This window comes from Aptenodytes forsteri, unplaced genomic scaffold (assembly GCF_000699145.1).
Source record: "Aptenodytes forsteri isolate BGI_AS27 unplaced genomic scaffold, ASM69914v1 Scaffold325, whole genome shotgun sequence".
NCBI classification, from domain to species: Eukaryota; Metazoa; Chordata; class Aves; order Sphenisciformes; family Spheniscidae; genus Aptenodytes; species Aptenodytes forsteri.
Genome location: NW_008795575.1, coordinates 1,676,580 through 1,695,910, shown reverse-complemented (window position 1 = coordinate 1,695,910; position 19,331 = coordinate 1,676,580). Strand labels below are relative to the sequence as shown.

Genomic DNA, 19,331 nt, shown 5'->3' with positions numbered 1-19,331 from the left:
AATACAGAGATAGGGGTTTTCTTTATGTTTCATGCTAGAAACTTGGCAAAGCCTAGGCTTAGGCAGTAATATAATCTCAGCGTCTGGAGTGAATGGGAAGCTGGGAAGGACACTGCGAGCTTGTCGTATTCTCTGGACTTCGGTTCCCCACCCCTTTCCAGGATTTATTCTATTGCTCCGTGTGAAACAGGGAAGTATAAAGTGGCGGAGATTTTTGGAGAGGCTCGCTACCCACAGCCAAGGCCAGATTTCAAAAATCCCAAACCGTGGGTACATATTTAGGCATGTAGAGAAGCAAATAGACTGCCAAAGCTGCTCAGGACATGCTGGGACTGTGTTGGCTGCTTGTTCTCCTCCTAAATGGAGTTCAAGTGTGTAAAACGGACTCCTGCAATGCCAGGGCCAAGTATACAAAAGCCGACAGTGTTTGCTCAAGCACCACCAGCAACCTGCACCCTGGTGACACGTGATGTGCCAGCGTCTTCTGACATGCACTTGAGCATGTCCCGATAAACATCTACACCTGCAGAAATACTGCGTAGGCACAAGCGCCTGGTTACACGCGTTTCTAGGCAGGAGGGCACATTTGTGTAGATGGCATGAGGGTTTTCAGAAAGAGGTAGATGAGTGTGTCTCCCACAGGTATCCCAGTGCAGGCATGAAACCAAGCAGCTATTTGCTGCAAGTGGCACGTGTGTGCAGGGGTGAGCGTGTGTGCAAGACACTGTACATGGGTGTGCATGTCCCCATCAGGGCAGACCGATGCTGGCATGTGCTGGAGGGCACACGGGACGGAGTGCCGTGAACGGTTAGTGCTGCCTGTGCATTTGCAGCAGGCAGGAGGAAGAAGTGGTGACCTCTGGAAGGGGCTGTGCTGAGCAGGCATCTCTCGCATGTGGGCGAAGGGGCGGGGGGAGGACTCAGCCAGCTCTGCTGGTTGGGGAAATGAAATACCTTCTGTATCAGCTTCTTTTGTCATCCAAAAGCAGTGCAGAAAAATCCAGCCCTGCCACCCAAAGAATGCAAAATACTGAACAGGAGGAAGAAAATAAAACCTGGCCAGTGCCCTTTCTCTCACTGTCCATCACATCTTCCTGTGTAATGAATCATGTTTCCAGCTCAGACCCACTGTAGGTGCTGGGCGGATCTGAGCACACCGATGTGGGGCCTTTACCTTGAACTGACTTTCACTGGGAAATCACAGAGAGAAAGCAACTTGGAGAGAAAGCCACCATGTTACCAGAACAACATGCAAAGACACAATAAAAATCAGGAATTCTCTTTGAAAGGGCAGAATTCCCCATGTATTCCCCTCATTGAACGAACCGCGGGTAACGGTGTTCACTCACTGCACATAAACATGCAACAAGGGACCTAGTTAGTGAAATCATCAGGCACTGACCTTCACTCTTTGAGGGTTCATCCAGTGCTGGATGTCTTGCACAGTCTCATTCACACGCAGGAGGATGGGCTCGTGACTGTGATCCAGACATGAGGTGGTACACTCTGCGCCTGCACAAAACACAAGAGAGGATAAAGCTAAAGGATAAAGCAAGCAGCTTCTGACCCTTTCAGCATCCTTCCAGCTGAAGGACAGAATTAGGGCTCATTTTTCCTAAATTGCAATTAGCAGTCAACCATAACTATCACATATCTTCTAGCCACACATGAAATGCTGAGTACAACCCTGCATCTCAGCAGGAGACCGTGGGGGTGGCAGATATTCCAGGGCCTTTTGTATGAGCTGCATATCTAGGTATTTCTCTGGCTATTAACCCCAAGAAGGGGGTCAGGTTTTGCACTTTTAGATCATCAAGAAAATGTGAAGGTTTTTCCATTTCAACTGCTCTTTCAAGCAATGGGACTGATTAAGCAGAGGCTGTCGAACTCATCTCACCTATGACATGACAAAAACCTACCGTTTGATCTGCCAAATTTACAGACCTTCAATAATAATCTTTCGGAGGGTGACCAAGCCTAATGATATTGCAGACGAGCTATCACCTAAGTCCCACAGTCGATAAGAAGTACGCAGAGAGGTAATGATGGCTTTGTTCACACATAAACCTGCTTTTTCTCTGATTAACTGTCATGCCCAGTGGGAATCCTGTCCTTTCTTTATTAAAACATGCTGCGATGCTCTGCAGCAATATCCCAGAGCCCTGTGGTGACACAACCGTAAGCCCTAGTGTGTTGGACCATTACCATTTCCCCCCTGGAAAATCACTCTTGAATGGCACAGCTGCTGCAAACGTGTCATTAAGATTTCTGCACTCCAGTCAGCGCTGGGGGAGGAATTAATCTCCGCACTGGTTTGGAGAGCTGAACCTTTGGCTCAACACACACCTCAGCTTGGAAGGGCAGATTAGGTGTCTGAGGAATTACCTAAGGTGTGTGGGATTCATAGTGACCACGACTGGATACTATTATTTTCCTCACCTGCTTCTGCCTTCTCACGTACTCCCACATGGAGGAGTCAGTGGGAGCAGAGCAGACCCAGGCTGTTGAGCCAGCAAGGCAGCGAGCGCTTGGGGTTTGTTTTGCTTTCCCGGTGCATATGGTAGCAGCTCCAGGGACCTGCTGGATGAGTGCCTGTTGACGCTAGCCCCATTGCAAGTAAGTGGCAGGAGAGCACCTTCTCAGAAGGACATCAATCAGGCTTCCAAAAACACACAAAAAAAGAGAAAACCCCAACAACCTGATCCCAAAAGGTGGTGCTGGGCGAGCCTAACAAAGTGTGTGGTATGTCTCCATCTGCTGAGGATAAGAGCCAACGGCCGCTGTGCCCTCGCCGAGCTCTTCCTCCCTCTTCAGCGAGAGCCACGCTCTCATAGAGGATCTGTCCCACGACCCCCTTGCCTCCATGACAGCTGCGTGGTCCCATCCCAGGATCAGGCCCACTGGACCTTGCATCTGGGATCAGCACCTGCTGACAGCTGCCCCGGCAGGCCTGGGACAGGACCGAGGGCTGGCAGGCGCCTGCTGCCCGGGCAGCTGCAGACCCTCCTGTTTCCAGCACTGAGATGCTCCCCTCCAAACCGGGAATGGGTATTTCTCTCCTTGCAAAAACCTGGCCAGCCCCGGGAGGTAACCTCGTCTCAAGGGTAAAACACCTCGCCACATTAAGAGTCGCCGCAGCCCGCTCGCCCAGCTCTCCCGTGCTCCGCCACGCTATTTACGCTTACGGAAAGGAGCAGGTCGGAATTGTTTTGATATATGATCTGTAATTGGCATCATTACAGAGCGGTGATCTCATCCAGGTCGTGTTCTCCTCCCCGGGGAGGGAACACAAGGAGGCTCGTGGTCCCTCACATGGCTGCGATATAATGAGGGAGCCACGCAACGAGGAAATTTCTCCAAGTTCAAAGGGACAGGCGGAGGGAGGGGGGGCTGGCAGGGGCTGGGAGTGGGGCTGCAGGAAGGGGCCTCGTGGGTCTGTGCGGGCTGCAGCCAGTGCAGCTCCTGTTTCAGCCCTTACAGCAGGGAGACCTCAAGAAGAGGGGCTGAAAGTACAATACAGTGTATTTTCAGTGTGTAGTCTATCCCTGCCTCTGCCTGGGTGACACAAAGCAAAGCTGAGCACAGGAAGCACCCCAATGCTCATCACCCCTTGCAGAGTGACAAGGCACCCCAGAAGGAAGGGGGAAAACATACCCTTACAACAGCTCCTAAACAACTGTCATACCAGAGGGGATGCTCAGCTGTTCTCATATTCTTTCTGGAGAGACCTGAGTTTTCCTGATTCTGCGCTTCCCTGCCAGCTTCCTGCCTTTCAGCCTCTGGGGTGGGCATGTGTGCGTGTGGTTGAAGGAGCGGGATATTACAAAAGCGTAAGAGCAAATGCAGGTACAATCTCTCCCTGTATTTTGAGGACTGGATGTGTCTCTGGCGTAGTCTGGCTTGCTGGCTGCCCATTAAAACCAGCTGGCTGAGAAGGGACACGATGAAACTGGAAACGCTGCAAGGAGCAGGCAATCAGAGCATGTTACATGATACCTGGCCTCTCAAAGCTTCATGTTTCCTAAAAGTAGTTCCCTGAAAAGCCTCCCATAGAGGCTGCCGCCTCTCACTCAGGGAAACAGGTCCACAGGAGAAGGTGACTTCAAGGACTGCAGGCTCCTTCCTTCCTCCCTCTCATTCCCATCCTCTTCCTCGTCTCCTGTCCCATTGCTCCCCACCCCCATCTGAGCTGCATCCCCCCATGGCAGACGGCCGGGGCTGATGCTCACAAACCTATGCCGTAGCCGCCGGCGCACTGCAGCTTCAGGTGGCTGTTGAGCTGCGTAGGCAGTGCGCACTGGCCCTGCATTTCCCTGCAGAGATGAAAGGAGCCGCTCCAGGTGCCATCCTTCCGGCAGTGAATCACATTGCTTCCACGGCCCTGGGAATGAGAGAAGGAGATAACGAGGATGGTCACAAAAACAACAGCAAGGACAGGCTGAGAAGTGAGAAGCGGGCAGAGCTGAGCTGGGAGCAAAGTTCTGCTGGAGCTGGAAGAGCCCCCAGTTGGGACTGCCAGCCCGGGGGGGGCAAAAAGGAGTTTTCTTCCAAAGAATTAAAAAAAGGAAACCTGCATGGCATACAAACGCACACAGGTGCCTCTTCTGTGCAATGCAATGTCTTTACAAGGAAGGCCCTTGCAAGGTCTCTACCTTAAAATAGACCCACTCCAGTTGCGATAAAGGTGCATTCACCCCATTTGCCTTCTTTCTTGTTGTTGAGAGGTTTGTGTTGAACGCAACCTTTTCCCTCTTCCCATTTTCTAACTAGCTGCATCATCTTTGTCTCGAAAAAGAAAGAATCCCCAATGGCCATCTGAAGGAGGGAGGAAGGAAGGCGGGACACGAGCAGGGATGCTTAGCAGGGCCGAACGTGCTCTTTAGAGCTTGGCTGCCTTGAGTGGCAGCAAGCGAAGAGGCTGAGACAGATGCGCACAGAGGCAGGTGGAAAGGAGAAAAAAATCCTCTGGTGTGGGAATGGGCAAGGAATAGAATATGACATTTCTCTTATAGAAAAGATTCTCTGTATGATACTGAAGAATGAATACCAAAGTCCGAGGGGAAATATCATGCCCTTTAGAAACAAGAAAGGAGTGCACAGGCAATCTTTTGTCAGATCTATCCTCATGGCATTGGGGATTTCTACGCAAGCTGTTCTGCAGGATCTGTGAGCCTAACTGCCATGGGGTAATGTGAGACATTCAACAGGAGGATGTCTGGTGTGGCTGGGCTCCAAACCTCCCGCGGGGGCCTTGCTGGGTGGGAGAACCATGCAGGATCTCTGCTTCTCCTCGCCCATTTTACATGCTGGGCATGTTGCCTGCAATCTACCCACCCTGCTTTTGGAGACTGTACTGGATATCTTTGGGGATCCTTTAGTGTGCTGTCTATCCAGCAGGGCTCCTCAACTTGTCTCAGGAGCTCTTCCCCACGACGCACACCCGTTGCTGCACAGGGATCTGCACAAGCTCCTGGTACCGGCGTGGAAGATTGCACAGCCTTCAGTGTTAGCCTTGTTCTTAATATCCTAATGCTTTTTTTGCTCAGCTTTGTTGATGAACACAATGTTTAGCGAGATGCAAAGTGGTCTTATCAGCAGACTACTGCGTGGGACCTGCTTCCCCTTCTCTAGACATCTGGCCATTGCCAGAAGTAATAAGAAAATCATATGAAAGGATAATGGACCAGATGGACTCAGGGTGTGATCCAGCTTGGTGACTCTCACCTAAGGGCCAGTTTGGCAGAGACTGATTAATTTAGATCTGACTATTCATATGATTTGTGCACAATATTCAGAAACAGAAGACCCTTGTTCTGGGTGCCAGGGGAGGTACCTGCTTAAATGACCATTACGTTCCTGGTGATTAAGAGATGCCATATGTACAGCTGAGTAATGATCTTTCAGCGTGGTGACAAATTCAGGAAGAGATCGCTAAGTGATAATTGAGCACAATTTGCTGTTTTAGCAAGTGTGGTGCTCTTCCATTGCAATTTGCATGCCAGGGTTCAAGCATGATTTTTAAAGGTGAGCCATGAAACCTGATTTATGTTCCTGGAGCTGGCTGTGCTTGAGGGTACTGTTGTATAGTTTCTGCAACATACTCAGAGATCCCAGGATATCCATTGCTATAGTAACATACTGTCCATCATTCCCTGACCTGCAAAATCTCTTGTGAAAATCCCTGCTGGGTTTCTTGCTTGGATCCAACGTGCATTATCACCTTATATAGCTGAGAGAGACTTAGTGGGGTTTAATCCTTAAATAATTAACACCTCTCAAGTGGTTCTGGCTTGTGCCAGGAGTCCTCCCTCTTTTTCTGTAGTCCATTTTCTGGGATATCTGGAAATACCTTTCTCTGCAAATCCCTTTCTCAAGATGTTATCTGCTCCTTTGCTCAAGGTGCTTTTGCAGCTGAACAGTCACTACACTCTTCCTTACCATGAATAGAGACATAGCTATATCTCTCTTTCCACAGCTCACTTCATTATTGCTGCAACCCTGACTCCACTGCTTGCTCCTCTTCACGTCCAGCTCATTTAAAAGCAAACACAAACCCGTTATACCAGTGTTGTTACCCTGGTGGCCCCAGTTTCTCTGCATGGCAGCGATGGTATACATCTTCAGCCACGCTGACCGGTCTGAACAAGTGGTAGATGCACAAAGCCACAGATGCCATATCCCAGAGCGCGCACCCAAACTGCACCCAGGCATGCAACTTCTCATTTCACAAGGCTTGTAACCTCTCGTAAGTCTTATACAAGGAAACCTTTTTCAGGTGCCCTGATGCAAAACCCCAGGGCTCTGCCTGTTGTCCCCGTGAAGAGGGCAGGCCAACCTGGCAGGGAATGGGGGCAGCAATTGGCTTTTAATATTTGGAGCAGGTATCAGAGGTGTCTTTCAGATCACTGGCCCTAGGGCAGGGTTGGTGCCTTTTAATATGTCCTTAGAATCCGGAATGATATTAAAAGGCCTTTGACAGAGCACTCCCTTGCTCTCTGCACTTCGCGTAGTAGCAGCAGCTTCTACATCCCCACTTTCTCTTCCCAAGCGTATTAAGTAGCAGCAGCACTTCTGGGAGAAGTTATTTACCTCACAAACTATAATTACCTCTGGTGAGGAAAACTAAGCATTTCAAACAAGATACTAAAGGCCAGACCTTCTCGTATCAGTGAACACCGCTTCTAGGAAGTCAAAGGCAACACTCTGATTTATGCCAGATGAGGATCTGACCCCGATGCCAAATGACACCTTCACAGCCAGAAAAACAGGAAAGTTTAGGGACAGTTCACCTGAATGGTTGTAATCCCTATAAAGTTAAATTATCATATGGCACACATACATATAATGATGACGAGAAAAAGAATTGGAGAGAAAAGCAAGGTAAAACGGAATGAACAAACAGGACAAGTGTAGGTAACTCATATCCTACTTACTTTCATTCGTTACTCCTTATTTTCTAGCTAGATCATAGAGCCACTGAGGCAGATTTTTCAGCCACTTATTGTCCGGAAACAGTAAGTCACTCACTGCTAGTCCTCTACCGGTAATAATTAATACTATTACTACTATCATAAAAATAGTATTTCCAGGCTCTCTGCAGAAGCTCTCTCCCTCTCCTTTAATTATGTATTTCCCTTCTCCATTTCTCTGTCTCTGGTCTCAGAAGAGCTCAATGGCGCCCAGCCCCTCCAAGATCAGAGTCCTCAGGGAACATATGATAAAACCACGCTTGTATGGCCCGAGATAATTTCGGTAAGAGAGACTCACCGACTGATTGTCATCATCTTCGCACTTGATCCGGCACTCGCTGTTAAACTGGAAGCCGTTGGAGCACTGGTAGAGCCCGTGAAACTTGGAAGGCGGAGGGTCACAGGTAACAGGCACGCAAGCACCCGGCAGCCACGTGCCGTCTTGCGTGCACTGGATCTTAAAGGCTCGCCTTTTTGTGCAGAGAAAAACAAGACCATTTAGTGAGTGGCTGAGTCAGCTAAGAGCCTCTAAAGCCTCTGAGCCCTGTTAGCAGGTTGCAGGGGATGGGTGTGCTTGAGCTTTTAACACTTGGGGAACAAGTCGTGAATCTGCGTCATGAGGTCTCTGAGCAAAAATAACAATTATTTGCAAAGCCAACTTTGAGCTGCCCAGCCTAAACTCCTCTTTTGGCCTTGGACACGTCTCCCAAAAACTCCACTTCCCAGGCTTGTGGGCTGTGGTTGGTTTGAAGTGGGTTTGTGCAGAGTCAGAAGTATACGATAGCACTAACCCTTTCCTGCAGAGTTTCAAAGGGGACTCCCCAGGCTGCATATCAAAGGGGTATTTCTAAGGTAAGGTCTGTTTTTTGAGCACTGATTAGGATTTTCAAAGAAGCCTAAGCGAGCGAGGTGCCTAAATCCCCTTGAAACTGCACAACTATCTGCATGAAGGAATTGCTCAGTGATATTCCCTACAGCACATACAGTCTGTTATAAACAGCCCATCCCTTTCCCGAAATCATTTTAACTCATGGCTTTCTGAATCATGCTGACTGCAGGGCGTTACTCTTTCACGTACTTTCTTGCTTTTCTGGAGGATCCAGGGACATGATAACCTGGTTTGCATTTGTACTTGCAAAACGAGCCCACTTTGTGCTTATCTTCTCGGCAACGAGTAGTCTGGAGATCTGCATTAGGGACGATGGAGGGTGCTCGACACATCAGCTCACACAGGGCCTCCGGAAAGGACCACAGCCCATCCTCCATGCAGGTCAAGTTGCTGTTGTTTCCTAAGAACAGAGAGCAAAGTTAACAACGTTCAGCAGGACTATTTTTTCTGAAATGTCGTTACACCCATAATATATCAAAAGCCACCTCAGTTGGTTTGACAAATTCAACTGTGTATGTCCTATGCATTTTCTCTTTCTAGATGATGGCATTAAATCATTAAGAACTCCGTTTTCAGATGACAGGCAGACGGTGCTTATTTCAGGAAATGCTATAGCATAGGGGAAACCACACTGGCTTTGTAATCTTTTGTATTTCTCTTCCTTATTTTGTTCTTCCCTGAAAGGAAGCTTGCTTCCTACATCAACCCCCTCCTCTCCAAAGTCATGGCATTAACAGAGGGTTTGGTGCCATTACATTCTTCATTCTGCTTCTGTGTTATCTCTCTAACCTGAATCTGTCCTTTTTATTTCAATTTTGAGCCTTTTGGAGCAGCATCTGTTAGTATTAGAGTCACTACTCCGACACAATGAGGAGCCATTCTCAGCTGGGGACTCTCAGTCCTTGGGGACTACTGTGATAAATACGATTCATAATACTCATTAGAGACTCATTTTCCTTAGGAAGCTTTCTTGGCCAGCACCTCAAAGGTAAAAGGTACAATAGATCTATTTGCCTCTGCTACGACCTACTTGACTTCAGAAGGTTAAGCTAAAAGTAGCCTAGTCTCAGTGTATTTTACATTCTTTGTTATTTTATACTGTATGTTGAAAAGGAATAAGCTTTTCCTAAGAAACAAAGCACAGCTATGAGCCACTAACCCTTCAAAAATCCCTAATACTCTATTGAAATCCCCGAGCATTGCTGCAGGAACTCTTCTCAACCCACAAGGCATATTTTCAACAGTAAGCCAGCTTCGAGTTATCCAAAATAATACTGACAAACTGCTAACCCCAGAGCAATGCCACCTCTCTGAGAGGGAAGGAAGAGAGCCGGGGCATGAGGCTGGAATTCAAAGAAGAAGAAAACAAAAGGCTCTGGAGGGCTCAGGAAGGTATGTGGAGGAGCCCTCCTGCCCTACCCACAAAGATAAGAGAAGCCGCATTAAATCAGCCCCGGCTTTCTCTCTCCCCTCCCCAACTGCAGATGATTGCAGAGGTATTCTGTGCAGAAGGGAGCTCTTTCTAGAGCACCAGCATGCTCCTCTGCTCTGACTCACGCAGCAGCTCTGCAGACCAGCCGTGGTGATATCATACTTGCCACTGCAAAGTGATAAGCTGTGACATTACCAACAGTGGCTGTCATGACGTCAGTGATTGAATTAGGCATGAGTCATTCGAACGCCATTCTCCAGAAGCTTAGTGGCAACATCTATTAGTCATCACCGATGGCTGTACACCAAACGGTGCCTTTACCTCACAGCTCACAGGGTTTCTGGACAAAAGTGAAGTGATGCTGCACATCACAGCTGCACCCCCTGACCTGGGGCTTGGTTATCATCCCTCCAGCTACCCCCGCCGGAGTCATCAGCTGAAGCTCTTGTTGGTCATGATAAATATCTTTATTTTCACTGCCCCCTCAAAAAACTTCCAGGCATTTTCAATGAAAAAACACCTCTTGTTGAAGGTGACCCTCTGAGTGCATGAACAGAAAAAGGGAAGTCTTTGATAGAAATCTCCCCTTTGAGTAGTCTTAACTTTCACTTGTGGTTACCCTCCTAAGTCGGAGTTAAATGAATGACATAATTTGGTTATACATGAAGAAATCAACATATCCTTTCACTGAAATGAAGAATACTTCCCATGCCTCTTCTGGGGTTTGCAATGAATCCTAGCAGAAAAGGTGATACCACATATTTGAACCTCAGTTGACAACAGCAGTTAAGATTATTCCACTGCAAGATGACAAGTTAATTTGGCTCTAATGTTCCTTCAAATTAACAATGATATCTTTTCTTGTTTCCGGAGGACCAGATCGAAAAGGGTAATGTTACACTGAGCAGAAGAGTTGATGGTGCTGAGAAGATGATGGGGATGCTAGCAGAAAAGCAGCAGGGAAGAAGATGGGGGAGAAAAGGAAAGAAGGCAGCAGAGTGTGTTATTTTTAAGAAAAAAAAATTGTAGAGAGTCCCAAACAAGAAGAGGAGAGAAAGGTCAGAGGTAGAGCAAGATGAGTGTGGAAAAGGAGAGAAGTGATGGGTGGATTAGGAAAAACAGTGATGGGGGACTGTGTCACTGGGACATGGGACTTTTCAGTCTTCTCCTGCCTTTCCAAATACATGGTGGAGGCATAGAAGGGAGACAGACACAGAAAACAGAGAAGGCATGGGAAAGAAGATGAGAGAGTTCAATTTGATTTATCCCCATGACTCTTCCATGTTTTGGTTGTATGGAAGCAATATTCACTGTCATTACTGCCTGGCCAGCCGTGATCAAGGAAAGGTCAAAGGAAGGTAATAGAGAGATGCAAAGGAACTTAACTTCTAATATAAATAAACCTTCCCATAAAGCCTCATAATTCTTCATACTAAAAATATCATGAATAATTCTAAAATAACAGCAACAGTAACATATATTACTAGGAACAGTCTGTGTTAGCTGTGCAGCTACTCCCAGGTCACTGCACAGACAGCCTCCGATACCTTTCAGAAGAGCAGGAGGTCGGCAAGTGAAGGAGCATTTCTTGCCAAAGGTGGTCCCTTTGCTGCAGTTGAAGGTGGCTGGGTAGACATGGTACTGGTCTGGGACACCGCAGTCCACGGGCTCGCAGGTCACCTGCTTGTTCCACTTCCCATCCGTGCAAGTCATGGTGATGCTGGACTCCATCTGGAAAAAGACACGTGCCTACAGCCACCACAGCCAGCGAGGGAGAGATCAAAACCGTTCCAAGCCTAATAACAGCCATTATTTTGGCTCACAAGTTAAGCAAAACTGGGCCTGATCACTACCATCATCATTTGGACAGCAGCTACTAAGAACACCAAGGTCCCACAAGAAACAGTGTCAGAGAACCAGGATGTATTTCGGTCACCTCTGGGGTGAGACACCGAAGTGCTTCAATATAAAGAGTGGAGCACTACAAATAATCTCAACTCTTGTCTGCATCGCCTCCTGAGACAAGCCGGGAAGCCTGGCTGCTCTGCCCTGTGATCAGAAAGGAGCGTGCAAGTCTGAGCTGTTTGGAGCTGACAGCTATCCCTGATCCCTGTCACCTTTGCAGTGACACAGCCACTCCAAGGGGATCCCCATGTATTTCTGAGTAGTCGAACTCACTGTTGGGTTTGAAGTAAAAGCCAGCCTGACATGAACCCATTTGGGACTCCCATCCGAGGCTCTCCCAAGAGGTGGCAGTCGCCCTTGGACTGGGGTACCAAGGGAGGTGGCCTGGGCCACGTCAACACTGTGTTCAGATACCGACAGCTGCTGTTATGGCTTCCACTACCAGAGTGCCCCGAGGCTTCAAATGAAATCAGGGCCCTGCTGCCCTGGCACCGGGGACACACATGCCTGAGAGACAGACTTTTTCCTGGAGGAGTTTGCAATGGACAGACCGAAGAGCATCCTGCCCGTACGTCCACCTGGCACTTGAGAGGTCGAACGCAGAGTCAGTGCCTGTGCTGACTTCCCTAATGTCACTCTCCTGTCATAGCTACACAGAAGGTATACTTCTACAGATTTGAGGAATAATCCAAACAATGCAGCAGATTGAAATCCTGAAGTGCTAGGGAGAGAAAAAAAAAAAGGAGGGGGAGGTAAAGGAGCCACCCGTCCAAAGCTAAGATGAAGAATTTACTGGGTGACCGAAGGACAAACAGATGTTGGCAAAGAGAACAGAATAAACAACATATCCACTTTCTAATTAAAAAGGGAAAATTATTAAAAACTAGAAGTGAAGAATCTGAAAGTAGGACTCCTCCCTACATACCAGAATAAAGAGAGGGACAGAAGAAAAAGAAATGTGAGAAACCCAAACACGAGAAGGGGAAGATACTGGCGAGGAATCTGACCAAGCCGTACAGCAGCACTCCTCTGCCTCCAGGGAATATTTTATTCAGGGCTGGGACGCTCACAGGAGATTTGCACCGCCGACCACTGATCTGGGTTTATAAAAGGAAGGGGAATTTTTCTAGCACACATCAAAGGGACCTGGATTCCCTTTTCGCAAAAACACCCTAATGGTTTCAACAGAAGTTCAGACCTGTCTCCCTTTGATATATGGTTGCATTCAGAATGGAAAAAGCAGTCCCAGAGCCGAGAAACTGGACACTTCCCAAGTGGGCACAAAACCCCTTTTCTAGACTGTGGAGTTTATTTAAACAGGGAGCACTGCTGATGGAAAAAAATGTCTTTTCTACAAATTTAGAGTAGCACATTCTGGGATTCTCGGAGCGCTCAGGTGAAGTGACACTCTGTGGTCTCATTCCCAATCACTTCGCTCCCCAGCGGCTATTAATTCTGCCTTTGTTGCTTATCAGAATATCTGCACCATTACAAAGTAGAAAATTCTGTAGACAGTTGATGACGTGAAGATGCCTGTGCTTCCAGAAAGTTGCGGTGTGATGGGCACAGGAGAAGGGATGATACAGCATATTTCCATGTCCACCACATTTGCACTCCAGGCTGGGCTGCTCCAGCATGCAGCAAAGCCTCCAATTCCCTTAACAGATGCTATCATCAAATAACACTCCAGCACCGTGGCTGCTGGGCACCTCGGCAGCAGGAGGTTAAAACATAAAGCCAAGCTATTGATGTCAGGGACTATCCAAATGTTACGGAAAAGATGCGAGTCTTGCACTGGATGCTGGATCCACGCTGAGCACAGGGAAGCTCTATCAGTGATAGGAGATTCAACTCCAAGAATTCAATTATTAGTGTTGGTGTGATCTAGTTCAGGAATAAATGATTGTTCCTACTAGCTGATACTGGCTGCTGAGACACAGTATGGTGCACAAGGGAGTTTCTCTAACGACAGGGTTGCACATCAGATGTACCTCTACAGAGCACTAAATAAACAGTGCAAATTCAGAATCTGGAATATGACACAAGAATTTAAACGGAAGCAATATCTGTGCATGACAGTCACACCTTACAGAAAATGGGCAAGAACGTTTTGCCCAAGCTAACACTTGTGAGAGCATTTCAGCTGCAGCCGTGGTCTTTGTTAGCAGAAAGCTGCAGGACACTACAGCCTGCTGGAAATGCAACGTGCCTGGGGCCACCCCTCCGTGGAAGGGATCCCTCATTAGAGCTATACTCCCATTGCACTTCATTTCTGCCCCTGTTCTAGACCTTGATGTGAAAAAAAAATTAGTCTCTCCACGTTTTCACCTCTGGGTTTTTCCCCATGGTACCTTCCCAACAAAAACACTAACTAAATCTGGAAGAGTCACCTTCTTCCGGACCCCTATGGCTTTTCCTCTTCCTGGCACACTGGCAAGGCCATTGGCATGCAGAGAAGCTATGCCCATGTGGGTAAGACCCCGGCTTCTCAGCTTTTTCCAGTAATTTGTTCCACACTGTATGATAGAAGCTGAGGTTTTCAAGGTCAGACATAATAATGGCACATTTTAGAGTATGTCTATCATGTCATCACTTCAAGCAATAGGAGCACATGCATTTCTGCAAGCAGAACATAACAGAGAACATTCCCCGCAATGGAGACAAAGACTAGTGGCTTTGACTGCAAGCACAGAGGACAAGCCTAACATGGAAATTATTGCAGATGGCACCCACCAGCTTTCAGCTTCTCCCTCTTGCAGTGTCCCACCTGAAGGTGGGATCATTGCAGGGCAGGACCCCAGGCTGCGGTGCAGGAGCCCAGCTCTCCCCAGCACCACGCTGCACCTCGGGGGTATTTCCAATCGACAGCCTGAGCAGTGCCGCCTTTGGATCCGGCCCTGGGTCTTTCTGGCAGCATCTGCATCTCCCACCTGAAGCCTGAGCAGGCACGCGCCTGTTTCGCCTGTCTGATCTGACAAGGTCACCCAGCTCACAGCAGTCCATACGAAGCACTTGGCTTTCTCATCTGGTTTATTAGCTGTCACTTTGGGCACTTTGTGCTGCTTTGACTGGCATCACAGCAACCGCTTCCCTTCATGTCCTGCCTTCCAAAGAGGCTTAGACAAGGAGGGAGGGCGGGCGGGAAAGGAGGAGAAAAGAGGGGGGGGGAAAAAAGGGCCTCCAAAGATACAGTGTGCAGTACAGTGAAGAGGATGCAAACTTAAACAAATCTGGTGCCAGAAAGATTTGTTTCTTGGGACTTTTAACAGCCTGGGAGAATTCATGTCTCCTTCCTGCTGCCCAAGATCCCAGCCGGCTCCTTCTTCAAGCGATGCTTCACGTGTGAAGTTTCCTCTCCTTAAAAATGAACAGCTGTGCCCTCCCCTCTAAGTATTCTTCCACTTCTGCCCACTACTGTGCCTCTAATTGAACCCACATGAGCCGCGCTTTCTTTTCCTGGCATGATTGATGATGCCTTTGCACAACATTAGGGAGCTGCTGGGTTTTAAATAACACCTCTTGACCAGAGCAGCAGTGGTGGTAGCTTCAAGGAGAGATGACAACAAGTAACTGAATGAGCAGGGCTTTCAGCGAAGGACAAGGGGGAGGAAAGCAGTGAAAGACAAAGGGAGAAAAGGGGGAGAAGAGAAGAAAGAGCGATGGAGTTGTCACGGGGGTGGGAAGAAATCGGGGGGAAATGAAAACATCCCGAGATCTTCTTTGTGAGAAAGATACATGAAGGATTTTGCTCCATCACTATGCAAACCCTTTTTTGTTGTTGTTGCTGAAGTCCCTAAATGAGGATGAGAGAGAACCCAAGAGTCTGTAAACAGCTCAGCTTTTTTTTATTTTCAAACAGCAAACAGTTTCTACTGCACATAGTGCTGACGGTTTTTAGGGTTTGGTGATTTTATGGAGTTTTAACAGAATTTGGGAATGGGAGCTTCTCAGAGAGCAGAGATGAATGAATTTTTTGCCCTAAGACTGATTAAAATGGTGACTTCAGAAGACACAGAGGCCAGAAGGTGCAGAAACTGTTAAGAAGATTTTCAAAGACCCCTTAGATGTAAAAGACTGATTTGAAATGTGACTTGTGCCCCTACATCTCTGAGGTGCTTTTGAAAATTTTGCTTTTAATTTTCGCTTTTAATTCTCTGTTCACCCTTTTTTTCTGCCTTTCAGTGAAATACAGAAGACAAATGTGGTTCAGATGCTAAACCAGAGTGTTTTCACTGGTCTGTCAATCATCTTCATCAGCATGCAGAGGTCATGGGCCACCGATGTTCAGTCTGCTCTTTGAGACATTGCACCTCACCTCAGCCTCCTTCCTACCCAAGAGTGTGAAACATCAGCCTGTGCAAAGCTACTTTCCTTCCTCCTCTTCCTCGTGCAGCCCCCCACGCTGTCAGTTAAACGAGAAAAAAATAGCTCTGGACCCTCAAATCAGTCAAACAAGCAAAATATCCAACTAAATGACAACAGCGAAACAACCAACAGCTTTGTGCAAGATTCCTCAATCACGGCAGAAAGTCCCTCTCACCATAGATAAGAACCCACATGCCCTATCTCATCTCCAAATGCTTGTGATCAGAAGAGGAGCTGAAGCTGGGAAGCAATTGCGGAAGGAGCAAAATGCAATTCAATACAACATAATACGAGGAACCCGAACCACGGATTCTGGACTTTCTCGGATAATTCATTTCTTGCCTACACATTCCACAAGTTCTGGCTTGAAGCACCTGACACAAAGAAATAAAACGAGACGATAGGGAAGGAAACTGTCTGTTCCTTTTCAACAGATCTCTGAAGCACATGAATAAACTTTTAAAGCACGTGTTTAATGTGCTTAGCTGAACATGGATATCTTGAAGATGTTCCACTCCTTCCCCGATTTGAACAGTGAATGCACAGCACTGAGCAAAACAAAGCCACTGGCCTCAGGGTTTTTATCGGTGGAAAAAAGACCATGAAGTGCAATAGTAGACCAGGGTGAGAGGAAGCATGTTGTAATAGGCAGTGAATCACGTTAGCTAGGGGTGCTAAAATCCTCCACTCCTGTCATATGAGTCTGATCAAGGCTCTGAAACCAAACTTCTCAGAGTAAAACCATATACAGTTGGCTGAGCCTCCCCAAAAGGTACTTCTTGCGTTTAAATAACACAGCGCTGGTGAAACATGTTTAGGCTGTTTTATTTGGTTTGGGATTCCTGTGTGCTCAATGTACAGATCCCTTCCAAATGTACAGATCCCTTCCAACTATTTCCTGGTTCAGCCATTCAGGCTTGTTTGAGAACTTGTTTTCTGTTCTGTAAAAATGCTCAGCTGGAGCTGGGGTTCTGGTGCTGATGCCAATTAGGATGGAAGAGGCCCAGCTCGCGGGGTCCTGTATTTGTTTTGTAATTGAGTTGAAAGGGCTGACTCATTCCCCTCCACTCTGTCTCCCCCCTCTGCGAGCTGATGAAGAACACAGTATTTCACAAATACAGACAGGCTGCTGAGCGCGGCTGCCTGCCCCCAGCCCTCCCCGGCCCCAGATGTGTGTGCTGCCCCGACAACACGCGAGAAGGTGCTGATGGGGGAAACCACCCCCGCGTCGCTCTCACGGGATCCAGCAGCGTTAGAGATGAGAGCACAAACTGGGGTGCCTGCCCTGCATCCATGTATCCCGTGCACCCTGCTCCCAGCGGCATGCCGAGGCTGGGCCGTGCTGCACATACACCTCATCCACCTCCCCCAGCTCAAAGGACCTGCATTTTTTTAATGGTTAAAGAAATTGATGGCTTTCCTCAATACCCCACTCACTGCATCAAGACATGCTGCTTTTGTAGGACTGGATTATTAATGCATGGCTTAGAGAAGATGGAGAGCACTCCCTGGCCCACTGGGGTAGGTTTTCAGTGCTTTGTTCGGAAGCAAAAAGGTTTGGGTGCTTTTTCCACCCCCTTGCTACCATGCATTTCTGCAGTGTCAGGGTGTGGTTGGGAGCAGATGGACTGAAACACTGCAAAGGAGTTAAGACATCGTTAGTCTCAACCCGAGGAATAAAAATGAGCTATTTTGCCCAGAAGCTGGTTGTGCAAAAAACCAAACACCCCACCCCCAAAAAACCAACCCAAGAAACACTGTTTGGCTGAGTAGAGCCAGTGAGATCAGAGAAGGCCTGAAGACATATTTAAACCTTTTGGGTTGAAAATTTCTAAATTTGGGGAACATCCGAGCTTTGCTCACTGTCAGTACCTCTTCCTACAGAGTCAGATGGCTCCTGTTCTGATGAGAAGTATTTGGGTAAGGCCTTGTCCCAAGGCTGAGCTGAGATTTTCGGTTTTCGGCTGGGTTATTTCTCAATTTCTCCACATCTGTTTGCTCATCCCTGCCTTGTGGGTCATACATAACCGGCAGAACAAACCTGGCTCTTGCTGAGATCATCGTCTCGCTGGACTTGCAAAATGTAGCCTGTCTTGCAGCTCACGTTGCACTGGGCACCGTTGTACCACCCGCTGCCGGTGCAGTTCAGCAGCGCGTTCTCGATCTCCAGCTTTTGGCAGTCGGTGGCTTCGCAGGAGTAGTGGACACAGCTAGGTGGGAGACAAGAAGTCGTATTTTTATTCAAGTCATTGAATTAATTCCACAAGAGCAAGCATGTCTGACTGACAAACTCATCACTTGTCAGGCAGCAGGTACACAGACTGCATACTGCACCCAAAACTCGGCAAAGGGCTCCTCACCAACGAGCACACCCTCTAGTTATGTCTTCCGAAGGACAGGGACAGTGGTAACGGTGATGACAACGAAAGCAAATTACAGGTCTTGTGGCAAAAGGGAAGAGCCTGCCAATTCTGCAGAATTACTTTCTGTTCTGCAATATTCAACTGCACTGTGGCCTTCCTACTCCTGTACCAACACGCATCCATTCATCCATCCCACGAGAACACCCTCCCTCCAAGAGCAGTCCTTATGCCCCATCCAATTTTAAATCTCTGCTGAGTTCAGGAGTGCCCGATATTGCTAGTGATAAGTGTGCATGTGTGCATGTGTGAAGAGGGGTTTCTGTGATAGACACTCTTATCTTTGAGAAACTCGATTGAAATCAACACATTCATTTTATTCCACTTCACAGGGAACACCAAACATCAGCTGTGTAGCTGTGTTGATAAGCTGTTATCAAGCTCAGCAGCATGCTGTCATTTCAGATCTCTCTGGTTGCTGTCCTGCCATCCATAAAATGTTTCCCCGGATGGAAACTGTCTGCTCTCCCTATAGTAAATTATTGTAACATTTAGCACAACTTGTAAAAAGAGGTTTTTGTTTTATTTTTGTATACACAGAGATGTCTGGTTGACACAAAATCTTTCACCATCTCTGATGACCTGAGTCAACCATTATAGCACATGTTCAAATGTGAGTATGGGGCAGTCCCTCAGCTAAAGGGCAATGAAAATGCTGAGAGTCTTAAAGCACAAGGGTAGACTTAGACTAGATACAAGGAAGAAATGTTTTATGCTGAGGGTGGTGAAACACTGGCCCGGGTTGCCCAGAGAGGTGGTGGATGCCCCATCCCTGGAAACATTCCAGGTCAGGTTGGATGGGGCTCTGAGCAACCTGATCTAGTTGAAGATGTCCCTGCTCATTGCAGGGG

The 19,331-nt window shown here is 47.7% G+C and overlaps 1 protein-coding gene across 1 annotated transcript in view; it reads right to left on the bottom strand.

Annotated features, from left to right (window-relative positions):
* The window catches only part of PAPPA (pappalysin 1), a 181,665-nt gene that overhangs the window by 21,427 nt on the left and 140,907 nt on the right, over positions 1-19,331 (bottom strand). Inside the window, exons 14-19 of the mRNA XM_009282252.2 lie at positions 18,102-18,270; positions 11,338-11,521; positions 8,548-8,758; positions 7,768-7,939; positions 4,234-4,381; positions 1,403-1,512 (exon numbers count right to left, since the gene is read on the bottom strand). Of these exons, the coding sequence (XP_009280527.1) occupies positions 1,403-1,512; positions 4,234-4,381; positions 7,768-7,939; positions 8,548-8,758; positions 11,338-11,521; positions 18,102-18,270 (994 nt within the window). The remainder of the gene's footprint in view (positions 1-1,402; positions 1,513-4,233; positions 4,382-7,767; positions 7,940-8,547; positions 8,759-11,337; positions 11,522-18,101; positions 18,271-19,331) is intronic.